Consider the following 20,933-nt stretch of genomic DNA (forward strand, 5'->3'; position numbering starts at 1 on the left):
AAAACTTGTAGTAAGTGAGTCTATAGTCTGTTTTCAGTCCTCAATTCCTATGCAGGCTTGGACGCGGTGATCTCGGCGTCTTTACTCTGCCCTCTCTCTTTTCTTTTAAATGTTGGTTTTCCTCTTGTAACATGGAAATGAAAGTGACTCGAAGTTGTGTATGTGTTTGTGTGTGCACATGTGTAAGTATACTTGCTTTCTAGGCTTACTGGACTAGTGAGATTTGCTTGATTTCCAAGTATTAGAAACCTACCTAAATGATTTTAAAAAATAGAATGAGGGCCTCCCTAGTGGTGCAAGGGTTTAAGTCTCAGCACTATGAAGCTAACCACAGCTACACAGCATTGTGGCATGAGTTTGATCCCCCACCATGGAGCTGGTCCACACAGCACAGCAGGACTCTTCCTGTCTCACCACTGCTCCCCTCAACAGTGTATTTCAGTGGATCTGCTTGTTCTGCTCCCCACTCTGTCTCTGGTGGATCCTCTCACCCCTGACACCTCTGGCCCAGTTCTTGTATGCATAAACAAAATAAATCTTTTTTTAAAAGATGGAATGAGCATCACAAAAAGGAAGTGATGTAGTGTTTGCAGTTAAAAAAGGACCTGTGCTGCCCTTGCTGGCATGAGAAGGCCAGAGTCTTAGCTAGAGGATGAGTTAGGAGTTGGCTGGAATTGTCCTCTGTTTTAGAACTGATGTCACTTTTAGCCAATTTTTCTCTTTTACTTAGAGCTGAGTGCAGGAAGGAGGCCAAGAACCAGCAGTTGACTTTGGGACAGTGCCCTTGGAATAGAGGAGGAGGGTCACAGGGTTCTTTAGGACATGGACACAGGACTGGGGGGAGAATCCATAACCTTTTATAAAATTTTCAGAAATAATTTATATATTTTTAAACTTGAGTATACCCTTCAGATCCATTAAAAGATTTCATGTTGGGGCTCTCCCTGGTGGCACAACAGGTTAAAGCACCGTATTATGAAGTTCTCTGAAGCCCCTGCAGCATGAGTTCACTCCCTGGCCTGAAGGTGACCCACATGGCACTGCAGACCTCTCCTGACCACGTGCTGCTCTCCTCAGCAGTGTACCTTGTCAGTCGGCCTGTTCTGTTCCCCACTCTGTCTCTGGTGAATCCTCTCACCACCCCTGCACCTCTGGCGAGTTCTGTAAGAATAAATAAATAAATCTTAAAAAGAAAAGATCTCATGTTGACTAGCTAGTAAAGTCACTATTTTTTCTTATTTTATTTATTTATTTATTTTTTTTTTTGAGATTTAGGCAAGGCAGTGGATTAACATCTGCTTGTGGGCAGAGTCTGCACTTTGTCTGACCTTTGATGTTGCCAGGATTGGGACTCAGGTTCCATGTGTTTGCTCAGGCCTCCTGAGCTGAGGGAAAGCTATGATTTCTGAGTCCAAGAGCTAATGCTCTTCGGGTATCATTTCTTTGTCATAAACTTTTGCTGTGTTTCTTTGTCATTTCTCATCTGCAACTAATCAGTTTCCGAGCCGCTCCATGTCACTGTAGCTCCAATCCCTTCTTTCCTCTTTGCTGTCATCGCCCTTATGACCTCTTGCTCAAGTGCATGCAGTAAGCCCCCAGCAGGTCTTCATACCTCCTGCAGCAAACTGTTACTATATCCCACTCATTGCATGTTGCCATCTTAATACTCCAAAAATAAAACTTAACTCTTTTCCACCCTGTTCACAAACTTTCAGTGCCTCCCCATAGTCTACTAAACACTTAACTCCTTACTGTCTTTCACCATTCAACTCCTGTCACAGGAGTTGTGCTGAGGACACCCTACATTTTTCCTTCATAGATCTGCCCATATTTTAAAATGTCTGTTTACTATTGTGACTACTTGATCACCTGTTTCCTCTATCAGACTGGCAGCTGAGAGCAGCAGTCATGTCTATTTTGCTTATCATTGTATGCCCAACCCTTTCCTGATGCATGTATGGAAGGGGCTTGTGAATGAATTAGATTTAACAGCCTCATTCCCCATCATCCTCTACATACCTGGTGTCAACTCAGGTGGATCACTTCATCTTTTCTGAACATGCCCCTACTCTTTTACCTTTGGGCCTCTGTTCATATTTTTCCAGTAACATAACTACTTGTTATCAAAGCCTGATAATGTCATAGTTAAAAGCCTAGGCTAAAATCTTACAGCCTCATTCAAATTTAATCTCTGCCATTTACTATATATACGATCCTGGACAAGTTTCTTAGCTCTTGTTAATTTCAATTTTTTGCCATTTATAAAAATGGGAACCCAGTTGGTGAATCACATCAAATGGTAAATTTGGCTTGGAGGGGTCCAGTGGCTCTCTGTTCTTATCTACCTGAGTAAGTGATTCATTGTGGAGACCAGAGTTAGGCAGAAAAGCAAGACGTTGATTGGCAGATAAAAGACAGGAAAGCTGTCTAGACAGGGAGGAGTCCTGAGTGGGTAGCTGCTGAGAGGGCGAGAAGCAGGTATTGTACAGGTATAGTGGGCAAGGAGTGGGGGGTTGGCTGAACAGTGCCCAGCATTGTGTCTCTTGCTGATTGTTGAGGCTCATGGGATTTTCAAAGTTACTGAGCCTCCCAGGCTACCTGACCTGCTCTCCCCAAACGAGCTTTGGTCCATTGCTTTGGCATTGTGTTACTGTGTTATTGGCATTGTTATTGTGTTGGTGTTCTGAACGGTCCTTTTTCCCTGGGTTGGGGGCACCCTGACTCCAACCAGTTTCACTCAGTCTGATAAGTGGCCTTGAGGCATCTTGATCCTGACTCACTGCCTGGGTCCATCTCCTAAGCTCCTCATTCAGTGGCATTATGTGGAGGACCAAGTGAGTCAATGTGTAGACTGAAGGCCTCAATTCACCTTTGAAATTTGTCACTGTTGTGCCACCTGTGAGGCCCTTTGCAGACCTTGCTCTAGTTCTTTCCACAGCCCTGAGGAGGGGACTCAGACTACCTTTTAAGGCTAAAGAAGTGGAGGCTCAGAAAGGCTTTATTATCTCTGCTGTTAGGGACCAGCAAGCGTCTAGCAGAGTCTGCTGCAGTTAGGCCAGCTTGTTCTGTTATCTCCACTCACTGTATTGATTCACCTCATTTCCACTCCCAAGAATTATGTCTACCCTTCAAACCTCCCCTCACATTCCATCCTTTCTAAGGGGAATTTTTCTGATTCTCCCCTGGCTGGATATCTTCTTCCATGGGTGTTTTTATTGTTATTAGAACACTTAGCACTCTAGACATGTGGGGGTTTGGGTAGCCCTCCCCACACACTTTCAGTCTGAGAGAATGCCTTCCTCTCTGTTGAATTCCTAGGGACTTACTCTCTGACTCTATGGTTTTAATTCTTTTTTTGTTTTTCTCTATAATTTAGTGCAAGTAGACCACAAAAGCCTTTCTCAGGGCATGCTGAGATATCAGGCATATCCACTATTCTCTTCTGATCCAATTTTTCCTCCCATCAATTTTTTAGCTAGACATATGGAATTTGAAGCTCTTCTACTAATTTTTCTCCCCCCCCCCCTTACTATAGAATTGCAGACTTATTCAACTGTAAAAACATTTTGCATCGAGCAGGCCTTGCCTTCTTTTTGCTAGGAGAGGACACAAGGTAAAGGGAACAGGTACTTGTTGGGATCTTACTACATGTCCAGCACAATATTTAGTAGTGAAAATACAGAGAAGGAAATTTGAACCTTGTCTTCAAGAGCATTTATTTGACTCAAGGTGCCAAGCACACTGCTAAGTGCTTTATTAACATTACTGAGTTCATTCCCCTGGAAGGCTAGAGAGGCTGGCTTGACCCTTTTTACCCTCTGTGTCTCATCCTAGGTTTTCACACTCTGCATACCATCCTTGGTGTCCACTGTCTCCCTTTGCATAACCTGCTGCATTACATTGATAATGGAGTGTTGCTTCCCACAGAAACAGCTGTCACAAGGCTCATGAAAGGTAAGAGGCTCTGGCTTCATGGGGGTGTGAGGTCACACAGGGCCTGGTGCACTGAGAAGAGCCCTGAGGTTTTTTTTGTTTGTTTGTTTGTTTGTTTTTTTTAAGATTTATTTATTTATTCGTACAGAACTGGGGTACAGGCCAGAGATGTGGAGGGTGATAGGATTCACCAGAGACAGAGCAGGGAACAGAACAGGCAGATCCACGAAGTACACTGCTGAGGGGAGCAGCAGGCGGGTCAGGAGGGGTCTGCCACGCCATGTGGTCACCTCCGGGGCAGGCGGGAATCGAACTCATGCAGAAATGGTTTTAGCTTCTTAATGCTATGCTTTAACCCGCTGCACCACCAGGGAGGGCCAAGCCCTGAGGTTTTTAACATTCTGTATTAAATTGTGAAATTCTTAATATTTGAACCAATGCCTCCTCATTTTCGCTTTGCACTGGGCTCCACAAAATAGACAGGTGGTCCTCTTGAGTGCAACTTCAGTGTAGCTCACTTCTTTTGGACCAGTTCTAGTGCCTGAGCTCTTCAGAAGGCCCCAAAGGACTTCTCAGTCCACATGTAGCTACAAAATCCCTTTTTTTTTTTTTCATGAGGCACTTGAGGGCAGGAGATTCATTTGTAGTGTAGTCACCATCACTTACTCAATTGTAGGGTTTTTATCAATGAATTTTGCTAATACATCTTAAAGTATTTGCCATTTTTCAAGGGGCCTTCCTTCTGCTTTAAGTTACTCAGTAAAATTGCCTTGCGGTTGGCAGCCTATAACCAAGTGTATCCATTGATATCTAGAAACGACTTCATTAGAAATCCCTTTTTATTCAGAGACAAAAATTAAAAATGTCAAAGCATTGTTAAATTTAGCTTGAAATGCAGGGTTAGGGCATGTGTTTGCAGGATGAGCCATGGAAGTATTGTTAGCTTGCTCAGTATTAACATGGAGAATTCTGATATGTTTGAGGTTTTGCCAATTTCTTACTATCTTGTAGATCTCGACAACACAGAGAAAAATGAAAAACTAAAATTCAGCATCATTGTGCGACTTCCTCCGGTAATCCTGAATTATATTTTGTTTTCTCTCTAAGCCTTGGCATGGACCTCCTGCAATTTCTCTTTGTAAGAAAAGCACTTATGTGCTTTGGGCTAAGTCAATTAAACTGCTTCACTTTTCAGCCCTTTCCAAGAAATCCCATCCATTCCCACCCCTGAGCATCTGCTCCTGGCTGGGCCAGATTGTGCTTGCTACTCTGGCTCTGTACTGGGCTTGGCACTGCTCACCAAAAACATTTAGCCATTTTCTACCTTTAGGAAACCACCCTAATATTTATATCGTGAATCTGAGGGCTGTGAAAGGGAAAATGTGTGCTTTTGGTATTTAAACTGGTAAGAAATTTAAGTACAGGTGAGGTCAGAAGGTTCTAGAACTGTATTTCCTCCCACTGTCATTTCCCCCACAGCAGGAAAACATTCCTGGGTCAAAGGAAGAATGAGAAACATGAGGGAAAGGTTTGTATGGGCAGGCACTCCTTGTTTTTGTGGTGGATATTAGCTCTTTGCATTAGAAATACTATAAAGATGTGGAGTTATGTGGCAAGGTCTCCAGAGCCTGTGACTCTGAACTTCCAACCCCAGAGACACCCCCACCCCCACCCCAGCTTGTTTACAGATCTTGAGCACTGGTGTCTCTGGTACTATCATCCTCCCTCCAAGGGATGTCTGATGCCTTCTGGATCTAATCGTCTTGCTTCATAACACCCTCTTCCCCTCAAAGGCTTACTAAAGCAAAGCAAAGGCAAGAATAGAAAACAAAGCATATTTTCTATGGCTAGATCCCTCTGGGGAATGTCTGAACGTTTCGTTTGGTCTCCAGATTTGAGGGTTTTTTTTGCCTCATACTCTTAGGGATTCAAAAATTTCTGGGCAAGACATTGGCAGAGAAGTTGATGTAAACATGCTTACAATCTTTAGTTTCTTATCAAAATATCACTTAGGGTTCATATGCAAATGCCCAGTTTTGAAGAGTAGCAGATAAACTCCATTTCAGAAAGTGAATTTGGCAACAATAATGTATAAACTGCTTTCTACAGGATTGCATTTAAGGAAGTACTTATTCAAAATTCAGAAGCATACCTCATGGAAAATTATTTTTCTTGAAGGGTTGTTAACTATAAAGGGCCTATATTTTAGACTAACTAGCTACTTCAGAATAACACTTTTCAAGTTACATACAAGACACATGGACTTAATGTAGCTTGATTTACATTTTCTATTTTTTCCAATCTTTAATTTTTATCATTGACTATCTTTTTAGAGTAATTTTAGGTTCACAACAAAATGGAGTGGAAGATGAGAGATTTCCCTTTCCCCCTTGCATGCAAAGTATCCTGCTATCAGCAAACCTCACCAGAATGGCCCATTTTATTACAATTGATGACCTCACATTAATGCATCATAATCACTCAGAGCCCATACCATTTTTACAATTGATGATTGTACATTGATGTATCATAATCACTCACAGCCCATTGCATTAGGGTTCATGCTTGGTGATATTCATTCTGAATTTAGACAAATGTTTAATGATATGTATATCCACCATCGTAATACCAGACAGAGAATATATGAAACCCTAAAAATTCTTATCTGTTATTTTTTCAATTTGCATGATAGATTATTGGTCAGAAGATCTGTCGACTTTGGGATCATCCTATGAGTTCTAACATTATTTCACGAAACCATGTGAAGCGACTGCTTTATAACTATAACAAACAGGTGAGTTTGTGTGACAGCCCAGCCCCCAAATGTTTCTTTAATATAGTTGGCTCCTTTGAACATAACCATGTTAGATAGCAAGTGTAGTTCTTACCACTTTAATTTTGTGCTTGTTTTGAAGAATCAACTAATACCAGAAGTGATTTCTCTTTTAGCCTCGGACTTCTCTGACTGATAGGCCATCATCATTCAGTGTAGAATTTCTGCCTCTGAATTACTTCATTGAAATACTAACAAATATAGAATCCTCGAACCAAGGTAATTTACTCCTTTGTTTTCAGGGTTTCCCTATTTCTCCCTTCACACATCAATCAGCCTCTATTCATTTTTTTTGTGTGTGCCTTCCCTCCACTCCCCTTGTTTCTCATTTATATCATTTTCATTAGCAATATACAATTTGCTACCTAGAGTAAATTGCCAAAGGAATAATTAATTACCTTTGTGGTTTTGAAAGATTAAGTACCCATCTGGTTGATGTGAATAGCTTTCTTGGTGTAGGGATTTAATACATTTTAATCACATATTCTCAAATAATGTTTTACTAAAATCTAAAGTAATTTGATTTCACTGAGTGTTATAAATGTTCTATGACTTAATAGTCACTCATTTTTCTTTCTTTTTTTTTTTCAGTTCTTTGCACTTTTGAAGGACATGACAATGTTGATGCAAAATTTGTAGAGGAAGCAGCTCTCAAACACACTGCAATGCTTTTAGGTCTATAAAAGAGAAAATGTCATTCAGTCAGCTTCCAATTATTTCATTCTTGCTCATTGCTCATCATTCTTGTTCAATAGTTCTACTTCTATTGAGAATTCTCTAGTAATATTTAAAATTGCTAGCTAAAATCAGAATGCATTGTTGAGCCCTCTGAATTTAGCGTGGTACTTATTCAGAAAGAACTAAACTCCTGTAACTTGTCCCTCTTATGAATAGCAAATGAGCACTCAAGTGTGGAGAATAACCCAAGGAGGCTTGCAATCACAGATAACATCCTCACGGCCTATGTGCCATAGTGGCTTCTTTGACCAAAAGCTACTTTCTGTCGCGCTCTGAAATAAAGTGGACTTGAAAAATGAGGGAAACAGTACTTAGAAAAGCAAAACTTTATGTGTCATTGAAAATGACATATAACAAGCAGAAAAATGTTGCATGAAAACTATCTGGAAAAAGTATACTTAAAAGTCAAAAAATACAACCAAACTTGGACCAAGTCAAATCTGCTATTTCTAGTACAGAAAAATTGGTAACATACAGTATTATGATCAGGGTTTGTCTTTGTGAAGGTTCAGATGAAGTTGTATTTAATTTTTTAAAGTTTTTAAAATAATTACAATGGCTTGATACAGTATCTTGTCATTAAAAATACAAAACATTGAACATTTTGTTCTTTTGTTCTTTGAATACGGCATATTTATTCTAAGCAGGAATCATGAGATCATGAACATGTTCCTGGAAGAACACCCCCCTACACACACACACCCCGAGATACCTCAGATCTCACCTTTCCTTTCTTTTTTATAGTGACTTTGTTCCCATTCATCAATACAGTTGCTCCTGGGGTTAGCCCATAACCCTTTGCTTTTCTATCTTCACATTGTTTTTTGCTCAGTGAACTTGAGGACTTTTAATGACTACACATATCACAAGCCAGTACAAATATTTAACTTCTTTTCTAAAATCACTGTTGTTTTTGAAAAAATTGTCCTCTCCTAGAGAATTTTCCTTTTTGGTCACATACTTCATGGTTGGCAAGGTTCACAATCTTAAGCATCATGTCTGCAAGATAGCTCTGATTTGATTTTTTCTCAAGAGGTCATTCTTTTCATTTCCTACCTTTATTTCACACCTGGATTGTTCTGGTTGCTTTCTAAGATCCAATTCATCTTACACATATTTGAGATGAACACTAATTCAATCCTGTCACTCCTCTGCCAAAGTCATTCTCCTGCATCCTGGCCTATACAACTTCCCAATATGAGTACTGTGTTCCAACCAGCCCAGATCACCGATCCTTGAGCACAGTTTTTGTCTGCTCAGGCTGTTTACCCAGGTGGAATCCCTTCTCCACTTACTGAAGTGGGGTTCATGCTGCAGGGCCAGATTAAAAAGTTCTATCTAATTATGATCCCTACTTACAGTGGCACCCTCTCACCATCTCTGAGCCAGGAGTAGGTGTTGTATAATGTTGTGATTTCTTAAAATTATTTCTCCCTTATGTTGTTAAACTTCCTGCATGTATATATGTTTTTAAATCCCTCATGTGGTTAGTAATGTATAACCACAGAATGTGTGTTATCTATACAACACAGAAACTTTTTAAGTACATCATATTTCCTATTTCCTTTTATTAACTGCACAGTTTATAATATTACTTTTAGGCATGCTTAAGTAATTTTTATAATGACTTTACAAAACAATAGATTCAGGATTGCAGGAGAATGAGATTAAATTTCCCCTCAATCTGGCAGGATGGAGACTTGGAAAAGATTTTGTTTGGTTTAGCAAAATTAAGGACTATGATATTTCCCACTTCCAGATTTGTGAAATAAAATTCATAAATAAAACTAATACTCATATGAAATAAAGATAGCTTAAGCATAGGAGAATGTAAAATCATAGATTTCTAATCTACTTATAAGCAAAATTAGGAAAATATAGTTGAATGAAATACAATAAAATGTGAATAATGAAGTAAGCTTCATTTTCAGTTGGTCTCATTTTCAACTCTTTATAGGCAAAGTTCTATTTTCACTGAGATTTTGAAAAATCTGGAATCAGAATTTAAAATGATGAGTTTATATGCATATAACAATATGCAAACCTTAATGAAAATTTACTTTTACAAGAAAGATAAATTAGGCCATAATTATTTTTGTGGCAAAAGGATTCTTTACTTGTAAGCAAATCACAGGAAAAATAAACATACTTCCCTGCTGTTTTTAACATGATTTAACTTCACATTTATTAAACATGTATACCTCTGTTACACTTGGGATATTGTCTTTCTCTTTAAAGTGAATATAATGAACAATATTTCCTTTGCTAAGGAAAGACCACTCTTGCAATTTCTGGTTTTCATTGAAAACTTTTTATTGCATTTTATAGTAACTTATCTACTACATATTTCTGGAAGATAGCAATAGAGAGAGTTAAAAATAAATGAGAAGTGTAAATATGTTTTGACATGACTGTAAGACAATTCTTGTCCCACCTACTCAACTTCTTGTAAAACGGTGATTGGTGACTGTGAGAGGAAGCCACGTTGTCCTCTGGTTGATTAACGCTGGACACTATATTTGCAATTTAGAACTGTTAGAGTGGCATATTCCAGTTGTGAATATGAGTTGGCCTGGGGCTCTCATTGAGAAGCTTAGATTGGTTTATTTCTAGATTTCAATTGGCTTTATAACAGGTTTCCTTATGTGCCTCATATTGGCCCCGGGTTCACTGGGCTTAAAAGGAGCCAAAGCACCATATGGTTTTGGCAAGGGAAGAGTGGCTTCTGCCTCTGGGATGTAGGCATTTGGGCGTAGCTCTGCAGTGGTGTAAACACCATTGGGCAGCTGGCGATTATCTGTATCCAAGAACTCCTGCAAAAAAAAAAAAAGGGGGGGGGGATAATTCATGTTCAGTGTTCTGAAAACTGATGAAGTCATTTTATCATCAGGGCCCACCAGCACAGCGGGGTCTGAGCAGCCTTAGGCTCTGCTGTCTGGTATTGCCCAGAGGGACAGGAGGGCATGAGGGTGGAGTCATCACACTCCTCTAGACTCCTAAACTCCTCTCCCACAGACAGACAGACAGACACACACATTTTGTCTCATTGGATGATGTGTGTTGCTCTCAGGTTACTCCAATCTCATTATCTTTCATCAAGCACTGATATCTGTGTTTTTGACAAAGGCATAACAAGTTATTTCATTTAGTAAGCTGATGGTGGACAAATGTCACAAAAGAAGAACTAAAGAATAAAGTGGAACCAGGAGAGAAGTAGCAATTTGCTTTAATCCTCCTGTTGAAGAGTCTCCCTGTGCTTCAGGAAAATAACCTCTTATTGCACTGAAAAGAACCCTAAATAATGGTGACAGGTAAGTGATAGGTGGGACACCATAGGTAAAATCTGAATGCCCTAAAATATATGACCCCAGGTCACGTGGGAATTACAAACGAGACCCTGTTTTCAGGTTCCTTGTCTGTTGGGAATGCATCCTTTTCTTGGGTTAGGAGTGAATAGTAAGCCCTTTGGGTATGCAACTTAATAGTCTGAGAGTGGGTTTTAGGTCCCCAGGTTGTAGTTTCCTTGGGAAAGAGCTACCTTAGGGGTAGGGAGGAAAGCTAAGCAGCCAATTTGCAGGTGAAGTCACTGATAGACCTAGTTAGGTTAGTGGTATGAGGAGAAAATACTGGCGTTAAGACAAGATGCATCCCAGATGCAGAGTCTGAAAAAGACTGTGGCTACCATAATACGCAGAGGCCCTCACAATAAACCATGATGGCCAGGCCAGATGACCATGAGTCAGGTGTCAATGATGCACTTTACAAATGCAACAGAGCAGCCAAAGCTTACCCGAGACTTCTCTGCAATGGCCAGTGCGTACATTTCTTCATCTCGAAGTACCTTCAGCCATTCTCTCTCAATATCTCTATGGAGTGGGAGACCCTTTTCTATTCTGGAATTGCAAGAAAGGATAAAGTCTTCTTTCTCTCTAACTTCCTTTTGGAGTTCAATGGCCAAAGCTTGTTTCATGGACAGCTCAGCAACAAGAGCCATCATTTTTTTAGTAGCATCTTTAATCTTCTTCTGGTAGCCATTCATCTACAATCAAAAAGCCCAAGACTTAGCATATGAAGACTTGAAGAAAACGCAGGCTGCTGGCTGGCTATAATGGGGGTTGGGGGGAGGGACTTTATTTTCTGAAGGAAGGAGAGATTCAATGAGAACTCACAGAAAACAAGAATTGGTGGGAACCTCTGAGATTGATCCCAATATCCTACTTTTATAAATAAGGACAGGGAGAGAAAAGAACTCATCCGGTTACTGGATTTCTGGGTGAATAGCGTAGAGAGGAAGAGTTTAGTGTATTTTCAGGAGGTGACAAGGAGAGGGAGAAAAGGTATTCTTAATGTCTAAGTTCTGGCAAATTTTGCCATGTTACTGACTTGTAACATTCACCAGGAAAAATTTACCAATTATCCTTTGGTAGAACAAAACTTTTAAAAATTGGCATTATCTAGTAAAATGTTAGTCTTTGCTGGGATTTCCCATTTTCTAGTCAGTTGGGAAACTTGCAAGAGGAACCATAAACTATACAAGGAAGATGAGAGGTGGGGAGACATGCCTTGTTGAGTCCCCACACTTATGCTCAATTATGTGATGCTGGCAACAATTTCAGCTGGCATCACACTTCTCACAGATCAGGAAACTCAGTGCAGAGATCATTTATATATGTTTTCAAGGTCATTTGCCAGTATTGGAAAATCACAGATATGGGATCTGAATATCATTCTGCCTTCTAGCTCCAATCACTATTAGGAGATTATAATTTTATTTAAAAAATATTATATATATATTTTTACATCATTTTTATTTTCTACATTTTTCATCTCGGTTGACTTCCCACCACCAATTATAATTTTGAATGAAAATAAGAGAAAAGCAGTGTAGAGACACGGAAGGTGGGTGGGGGGGAGGAGGAGAGAACCGTGTGGTTCCTGCGCCACTGCTGGGTAGAGCCCTCTTCCCTCACAAGAAGCTAGAGAAGGCTGAACTTGGCATATGAAATATGAAAACAAGAACTGCCATATGTGAATAGTATCCTGTTCCGTGTAACTATTGTCATGGAGAGGCTTAGGTTTTCCCACCATAAACTGAATTTATTTAAGGAACAAGATTGAAAACTTATTTTGAACAGTTCTCTAAGAGTCATCTTTACAGTTTGGTATGTCTGTCTCTCTAGTCATAAAGCCTGATCTCTAGTGAATCTCTGAGTGGACAAATCAGTCTTCAGAAAGTGAAAGGAGCCACAGGATCAGGGTGGAGGAGCAAGCAGAGTTTCCAACAGACCTTCTTGGCCAAGAGCAGCGTGTCCTGTTTGCCAGCCTCACTTTTGCTGCAGAGCCTGTCTGTGAGCCGGGAAACCTGTTCATAGATGAAATCCTTCTCCAGTAACTTCTCCTCCTCTTTGGCTAGCTGTAGTTCCAGCTAATGTTGAAGACAGTTTTATGTTTATTTTTGAAAACATTTTTAATAGGGAAAAAAGAAGTCAAATAAAAAAAATCTTCTTTCCTAGTCTGAGTGTTATTTTGCCTTCCCTCCTTTAATGGAGACATTGCTTTTGCAATCACTAAATTGTTTAGAACTGAACTAGGTCAAACCTACCCCCCCCGCCCCCCCCCCCCCCTCCTCTGGGCAGCTCTGGGAGTTCTTCCTCTGCGTGGTGGGTGGAGAAGGGCCCTCCAACTCCATCTGTGTTTCGTGCCTCTGATAGCTCCCATTGGGAAGACAAATAATTCAAGATGTCAAAATCCTATGGGCTAAATCACTCCTAACCGTAAGTTGAGCACCTGACTTCCTTTGGCAAGTGCCTAAAGTTTAGCTAAGATTTTCTGACAGGATGGCAGTGATAAGACATGTTAGTAACTAGTCGGTCAGTGTAACGGGGGAGCCGCAGATGACTGTGGCACTGACTCGCACAGGGCTAACAGGAGCTACCATACCAAAGAATATTTACCGCGTCTAATTTTTTGATCATTTCTTCTTCGGTCAGATCCTTCCCTGGAAGGAAGCGGGCTCTGTTCTTACCCTCAGGGTTTATAAACTCTTTCTCCAGCTCTTTTATTCTGTCTGTACACTGTGAAAACTATTAAACAAAAAGAAACATTTACTTTAAAACTCTCTTGACTCAGTAAATCCTAAAATCACACAGCCTAGGGTCTTTACAGTCGTTCTGCAAAGACTAACCCAGGTTAAGGTGGAAAAGAAATCTCAACACCCTCTCTGCTGGGATTTACAGGTAAGCAGTGTTACTGTTTCCACATGGTACTGTGAGGGGGATGCCTGTGACGGACCCCTCAGGCAAGGTAGTGCCTTTTGAGTCATCAAAGAAGAAACTAATCCTATGACCAGCTCTTTGATTACTTTCCATTCGTATTATACTCAAGGGATGCAGGGGGGGGGGGTTGCAGAACTCAAACAGACCTGACCTGTTCACTGCAGGTTGTTACAGAGGCCAAGGTAGGCAACGTACTAGGCACAAAGCTTAAAGCCCTTTGTTGGCAGTAGGTTTAAGAGCTTCCCAAAGAAGAGTAATTATTGTGCCACCTGTGAAAAATAGCCTCAGTTATTTATAACTTTTAGGTCAGAGATGATAGAGATGTGGAACTCAGTGAAAACTAAGAGTCATCACTGTCAGCTTTTCCACTGGATACCCATATAGTTTCAAGAACATAATTTATCATCTTTATAAACTTAGTTTCCTATGGGAAACCGGTAAATGGGGAGATAAGCTGTGAATTGGGAAGATGCCCAGTCTCAAGGATTTGATTCATCAAGTGAGATAATGTACTTGAAGTACTTTAGAACATGTCCAAGAGTGATCTTGGCAAGCTTAAAGTAATTAATTTTTGTTCCCTTCTCAACAAAAATAAGTTTAAATGGTGACATCATAATTTTGTGATAGTTTGTATTTAAACACAACATAGTTTTGTGTTTAAATTTTTCTTACTTTATCCCATTTTTAAAAAGACCATTTGAGCGTCCAGTTTCCTAAATTACAGGATATTAGAGGGGCTGATAGCGAATCTAATTATTTATACTTGATTGCCAATAACAATCTCAACTTCAGAGGGCAAGTCATGTGGCCTCCAATATCTTTCAAGCAAGCATCGAAACGTAATTTTGCAAGAGGCAATGAAAGATTGGATATGTGACTTTTTGAACTGAGGATGCTGAGGTGGAACCCTAAAAGGGTCTGAATTCCAAGAAAGGCAGAAATGCTTCTTGGGGATGGCGGGGCAGGGGGGCAATCAGAAGCTGCCACGTCTGAAACACAGATTCCACCATGGATGGCATCACCTCATGGCTCTGATGGGCTCCAGAAGTAGCTGAGCTCGGCTTACATGTGAGAATTTACACAACCCACAAACTAATAAAAGGAGGGAAGCAAGCAAAGGGCCAGGTAGCGTCAGGAGCGCTTCTCCCACCTGAATCTGGAGCACCGCGAGCTCGGCATCGAGGGCCCGCTTGGTGGGCAGCAGTTTCTGGGTCACGTGAATCTGTCTTTGCTTCTCAGCAATCTTCAGTTTCAGGAATCGAATCTTCTCTTCCAGGACATGTATTTCAATTTCTCCATTTAGCTTCATCTTCTCTTGGATGTTTATTTTTTCATAAAAAATGCACACTTCTTCTTCCCGCTCTATCAGCTGAACACCACTGCAGCGAGATTGAGAGCCAGAGACTGAGACGGTGCGAAGGCCACTGTCTTACTAGTTAATATATTATGGTCTTCTCCGGATTTGGGCACAAAATAACATAATTTTGGAGGACAACAGAGATTTCCCACTGGCTTTCTACTGAAATGCCACACTTTGAATTTTTCTGGCGATCAGAGGGTTGAGGTGGTTTACATCTCAGCATGGAGCTGACCATGAGTTGGCTGGTCAGTGTCCCTGCCAGTCACAAAGGTTTTCCAGGGGGGGAGAGAATGTCATTCCCCACATGGAAAGAAAATGATCCTATAGTCTGACCCTTTTCCCCCAGACCCTTTTCTCAGGACAGTTTTGCCAACCAAAGTCTGGTTAGAAGTAGACAGGCAGGGGCCCAACGACTGCGTCTTTGCAACCATTCTGTTCAATATAACTTGCCAGGACCACCAGGTTCTTGTAAAGTTGAATATTTGGGACACAATTTTTTCCCACAAGCAGGAAAAATGCTGTCTTTTTTATTAGTGTGTTGGGGGATAGACTTGTCCGTATGAGGAGAATGTAGTGAAGAAAAAAGAATTTTCTAACTTGGGCCCAAAGATCTGACCAGGGTCTAAATGCTTTGATGTGTGCTGGAAGCTAAAGTGGAGGCTTTGTTCCTTCCTGAGAAAACACCTGCCACTCCTTTTAACGAGTGGTGTTCTGCATCCCCAAGAGCTTCCCACATTCTGTGCTTATCCCTTACCCTAGGGCTCATCTTAATTGCTTCTATTTTTCTCTCTCCTGCCTCAAAACGTGTGCACATGGTTGTATTTGGCTAATTGTAGTTCTAGGTTTTGTGTCATTTGCAGCCTCTCCCATGTTCCAGTTCTCCTGACAACAGAAGCCGAGGGCAAGGCTTTAGCACCTTTTTGAATCTCAGGGTTCAGTGCTCCATCTTACACAGAGCAGCCCACAGTCAAGAGCTGATGAAAACAAATCTCTTACACATAATGACTACAGGGCTCATGTTCCAGATTCACAGAACACAAGGAACTTGGAAGTCTGTTCAAGTAGCAATTAACAATGGACTTGTAGCCTGAAAGAAAGAAAGCTACTCTGATGACCTTGCCTGAGAAAATGAACTGGGAGCATGGCTTAATAACTCGCTAACACCAAACCTGTCACAGGAATGGACACAATGATACAAAGACTTACTTATGCAACTGTTCTGTGAGAATTGGTGATGTAAGAAGCATCTTGAAAGGTAGGCTGGCCAGGACTTTGATCTTCAAGAAGCCACTCCAGACCCTCCTCTTCCCTGTCTTCTTACAAAGACAGCATTTCTTTCAGGCAAAACATACAACCTGCCCGCGCCCCTCCCCCCACCAAAGGCTGTGAAACTTCAATGTCAAGTGACCCTCTCTACTTACTGTCAAGTCTAGATGAAAAGAAAGGCAACATTTCTAAAGAATCATGTTAATTTCCTAGTTTTTACCTTTCATTTCGACCCTGAACAGCTTTTTCGTATTTTTTGCGTAGCTGCACCATCTCCTCTTCAATCATTGTGATCATGCTGGCAAGTCTGTCAATGTTGCTAAGCTGGATCTCCTTCTTCTCCTTCATATCCTGAAGCTTTGCAACAATTTTGCACACGTCATTTTGCATGCTTTCTCTGATGGTGACATTGTTGGCGTGTTTTAGCATGGAATTTTGGAGTTTTCTTTAAAAATAATGGGAAGTTGGGCACAAGTATACATTAGTTTCTTTAAAAGCCATGAAATTTCTGAAACATAAATAGTGTCAGAGTGGTTCTTGCTTAGTATATCCCATTAAATGGTAACAGAAGTACCCCATCAAAAAAAAAATGGGCAGAAAAGCTAAAAAGACACTTCTCCAAAAAGGAAATACAGATGGCCAACAAACATATGAAAAAAGTGTTTAACATCACTTGTAATAAGGGAGATGTAGATTAAAACCACAATGAGATACCACCCATCTCATCCCAGTGAGAATGGCACATATTAAAACTAGCAACAACAAATGTTGGTGAGGATGTGGAGAAAAAGGAACACTCCTATACTGCTGGTGGGAATGCAAGCTGATACAACCACTATGGAAAGCTGTTTGGAGGTTCCTCAAAATGCTAGAAATGGAGCTTCCCTATGACCCAGCAATCCCGCTCCTAGGTATCTACCCAAAAGACACAAAAACACTGATTCAAAAAGACACCTACACCCCCATGTTTATTGCTGCTTTATTTACAATTGAAAAGACATGGAAGCAGCCCAAATGCCCAAAAGTGGATGACTGGACCAAGAAGAGGTGGTACATATACACAAAATATTGCTCAGCAACCAAAAAAGATAAACACATGACTTTGCAGCAATATGGGTGGAGCTGGAAGGGATCATGTTTAGTGAAATAAGCCAGAAAGAAAAAGAAAAATACCGGATGGTTTCACTCATAGCAGGAGCATAAAGGACCAGGGGGAATAATAATGAACAACTATATATCAGAGACATTTTGGGGGGGCACGTGGGGAATGAGATAAAAACAGGGCAGGGGGAAGTGCACTGGACTATGGTGATGGCACATGGGTGATTTGGTAATGGGAAGCCCACGGGGATTACAACTGTGGTGAAAAAGGCACAAAGTGATGTAAAAATAAACTATTATATTGAAAATTTTAAAAAGACAACAGAAGTAGCAATAAGAATACTTCTTATATGACCCCATCAGGAATTTCTGTAATCTTCCCAGGTCTCAAATCTTCCATCCAGATCAGGATTTTTTTTTGTGCCCTACGCTTGTGTTGCTCAGCTTTCACCAAAGCAAGTGACTAGTAATTCATTTACTGTTGTGTCACCCTCAGGAGACTGCTCTCTTGAAGAAGAGGGAGTTATATCAGAATATCACAGGCCTGAAGGTGGTGTCTGCCCATGCAGTGAATGCTACCTACTTTCATGTTGGAAATGTGCCTGACTGGAAATGCTACACTCCTTTTTATGAAAAGCCCTTTCTCTGTTCCATCTCTATCCCAAGTCCCCTAACACACGAGGCCATCTAGAATATCTCTATAAGAGGAAACTGGGCAATAATGGCTACAGAAAATGTTCAGATTTTATGAGCTCAGTAAATGAGGAACATGACAGACTTGGGCACACGGTAGGTAAATAATAAAAGAAAGTCAGTTTCTGGACACTTCTGAGTGTTTTTATATGGATAAACTAAAAGCCTTACGAGGTAAGGACTAATTTTTTTTTTTAAAGATTTATTTATTCATTCATATGGAACTGGGGTACAGGCCAGAGATGCGGAGGGTGAGAGGATTCACCAGAGACAGAGTGGGGAGCAGAACAGGCAGATCAACGAAGTACACTGCTGAGGGGAGCAGCGGGCGGGCCAGGAGAGGTCTGCCACGCCGTGTGGATCTCCTCTGGGGCAGGTGGAATCGAACTCATGCGGAAGTGGCTTTAGCTTCTTAGTGCTGTGCTTTATCCCGCTGCGCCACCAGGGAGAGCCGGTAAGGACTAATTTTTTGTGTAAGGAAATGAGGCCAGTGAAGTAAGGTCACATAACTAGTAAGTAGTAAGGCTGAGATTTGAGTCCAGAAAGTTACATCTCTTAGCCACTCTGCTCTATAACCTCCCACGAGCACAGCAGAAGCTTCAAGTCTACAACCAGGTGATGCCGGTTAATAACATTTGAAGCTCTTCTAACTTAAATGCAACGTGTTCGATTTGTGCTAGATGAATGAAAATAAATATAGGAAGCATCGATAAATATTATAGCTTATCATTGACTTACAATGATAAATATTATCATTATCATTGACTTAAAATGATATGGTCCCCAAACAATAGAATGATCAGGAATCACATGCATATGCTTAGACTCCCATCTGTTAGGCAAGGTGCTTGAACAAGGGCTTTTCAATCTTTGTAAAAGGCTATTATTTTACATTTTATTATCCCCAGGTTATTTTAGAGTTCAATGAGACAGAAGACAAGCCTTTGATACAAAGACTATATGTTATTGTAACACTTACCTTTCTTGAGTAACTGCACTATTTCTTAAAATTTCCAACTCATTTAATGACATCTTATGCCTTTCTTTTATTTCATTTACCTTCTGGTAAGCTTTGTGAAGTAAGTTAACAAATTTGTTCCTTTCATTTCGAATAGTGTCATATAGTTTAGCAAACTCTCTGAGTCTGTGAAAATATAAGTTTTATTTCAAAACGTATGAAATAAAATCCTCCCCGCACCATCTAGTTAGAAAAATCATCATGTAATTCTTTTACCTTCGATGAATTTCACGTTTTTTCTTCTTGTGTATCCTGATTTCAAGATCCTTTGCTTTGATTTCCTTAACAATACTGGTATATTTTTGCTGAAATGTAAAAATTGTGAGCGACATTTTTTTTTAAAGCCCACTGACAACAACCTGAACACTGCTAGCCTAACCCCAACTCAATGCCACTCATTAAAAAAAATTCTACCTTGACCAGCTGGATTGTACAAATTAGGGGGAGGAGGAGGAAGAGTGAACATTGCCTGCTCAGCTGAACTAAATCACCGTAGCTAACACAGAGGAGTAATAACAGGAAAGGAAAATGGAGAGAGGAGAAGGAGGAAAGTTTAGCCTGCACATATTGAATTTGAGGAAAAGGGGACATTTTGAAGAAGCTGAAGAGTAACAGTCCATGGCATGGCTGGCTGGGTGAGTACCTGCTTGTGGGTCGGGGGGTTTATAGTAAATCTTGGTACATATCATGACTTGAACCACTTCATGTTTAGTGAGAGACTCAGCCATGATTTTAGCTGGCATTCCCATGCTTTTTTTCTCCGCGTGCACCCTGCTGAGCTCAGCCCTGAGTAGTCTGTGAGACTGCACACCAGAATTTAAAAAGCCAACTGTTACACTTCTCAAGTCCTACAGCTATCATCCGGGCTAAATACACAAGTTATGGTCTTCAAATACAAAAACACTGGTCTTTTTTCTAAAGTCGGAAACAAACTTAAAGATGGAGTATTTATTGTAGAAACCAAATAAAAGTTTCTGTTGCTTCTCTTGAGGACTGTGAGAGAAAAACCCATTTGCAGGAGTGACTCGAAGGAGTCTAAGCTTCAGAGGCAAGATTGACTTCTAACAATTTTAGGCTGTTCTCAGTGAGAATAGTAGTTAGGAAGAAATGACTATTATTAAATAATTGTATATAAAATGTAGATTAAAAATATGTAAACAGATATAAAAATGTGGTATCCTCTCCTCCATCTTGGGGGTAATAGCAACACTGACTTTCCTCTTTAGGCATGTACAAAAAGCGTGAAAATAACCCAAGATTGACTGTTATCTCGTAGAAATCACAGCCTATTATAGATAATGTTTCAGAGACTATTCCAATCTTAAAATACCTATGGAAAACATTACTTTTCGTTAAAATACATATATAATATATAAAATACAGTATATATTATATAATTACATATATAATATATATTATATATTTATATATAATATAGTATATATTATAAAATACCTATGGAATACATTACTTTTCCTTTATATATATATATATATATATATATAATATAGTACAATTACATATATTAGCTCACTTAATAATGAGGTTTGGTTTATGTGGATTAATCACACACATAAATAACAAATATATCAGTTTTTGAGGTTAATTTAAAAAGTGTCTACTTCATAAAAAGACCAGTGTTCCTCGTAACAAAGTACTCATACCTCTGCTCTTTGTTTGATGCCTGCCCCTCTCCTCAGCACCCCACTTTCTAGG

General features: G+C 40.2%; 2 protein-coding genes across 4 annotated transcripts in view; one reads left to right on the forward strand and one right to left on the reverse strand.

Annotated features, from left to right (window-relative positions):
• Positions 1-9,346, forward strand: part of GSAP (gamma-secretase activating protein) — an 84,601-nt gene extending 75,255 nt beyond the window's left edge. Inside the window, exons 27-31 of the mRNA XM_012721081.1 lie at positions 3,835-3,954; positions 4,945-5,006; positions 6,626-6,727; positions 6,883-6,985; positions 7,358-9,346. Of these exons, the coding sequence (XP_012576535.1) occupies positions 3,835-3,954; positions 4,945-5,006; positions 6,626-6,727; positions 6,883-6,985; positions 7,358-7,449 (479 nt within the window). The 3' untranslated portion in view covers positions 7,450-9,346. The remainder of the gene's footprint in view (positions 1-3,834; positions 3,955-4,944; positions 5,007-6,625; positions 6,728-6,882; positions 6,986-7,357) is intronic.
• A 587-nt stretch (positions 9,347-9,933) lies between these two features.
• CCDC146 (coiled-coil domain containing 146) overlaps positions 9,934-20,933 on the reverse strand; it is an 89,240-nt gene continuing 78,240 nt past the window's right edge. For all 3 annotated transcript variants that reach the window (XM_004676904.2, XM_012720923.1, XM_012720922.1), the window contains 8 exons: positions 19,434-19,522; positions 19,179-19,343; positions 16,626-16,850; positions 14,930-15,158; positions 13,459-13,587; positions 12,792-12,929; positions 11,295-11,543; positions 9,934-10,317 (listed from right to left, as the gene is read on the reverse strand). In XM_004676904.2, coding sequence (XP_004676961.1) covers positions 10,114-10,317; positions 11,295-11,543; positions 12,792-12,929; positions 13,459-13,587; positions 14,930-15,158; positions 16,626-16,850; positions 19,179-19,343; positions 19,434-19,522 — 1,428 coding nt within the window. In that variant the 3' untranslated portion in view covers positions 9,934-10,113. The remainder of the gene's footprint in view (positions 10,318-11,294; positions 11,544-12,791; positions 12,930-13,458; positions 13,588-14,929; positions 15,159-16,625; positions 16,851-19,178; positions 19,344-19,433; positions 19,523-20,933) is intronic.

Source organism: Condylura cristata, unplaced genomic scaffold (genome assembly GCF_000260355.1).
Source record: "Condylura cristata isolate star-nosed mole 26May11 unplaced genomic scaffold, ConCri1.0 scaffold00005, whole genome shotgun sequence".
Taxonomy (NCBI): domain Eukaryota; kingdom Metazoa; phylum Chordata; class Mammalia; order Eulipotyphla; family Talpidae; genus Condylura; species Condylura cristata.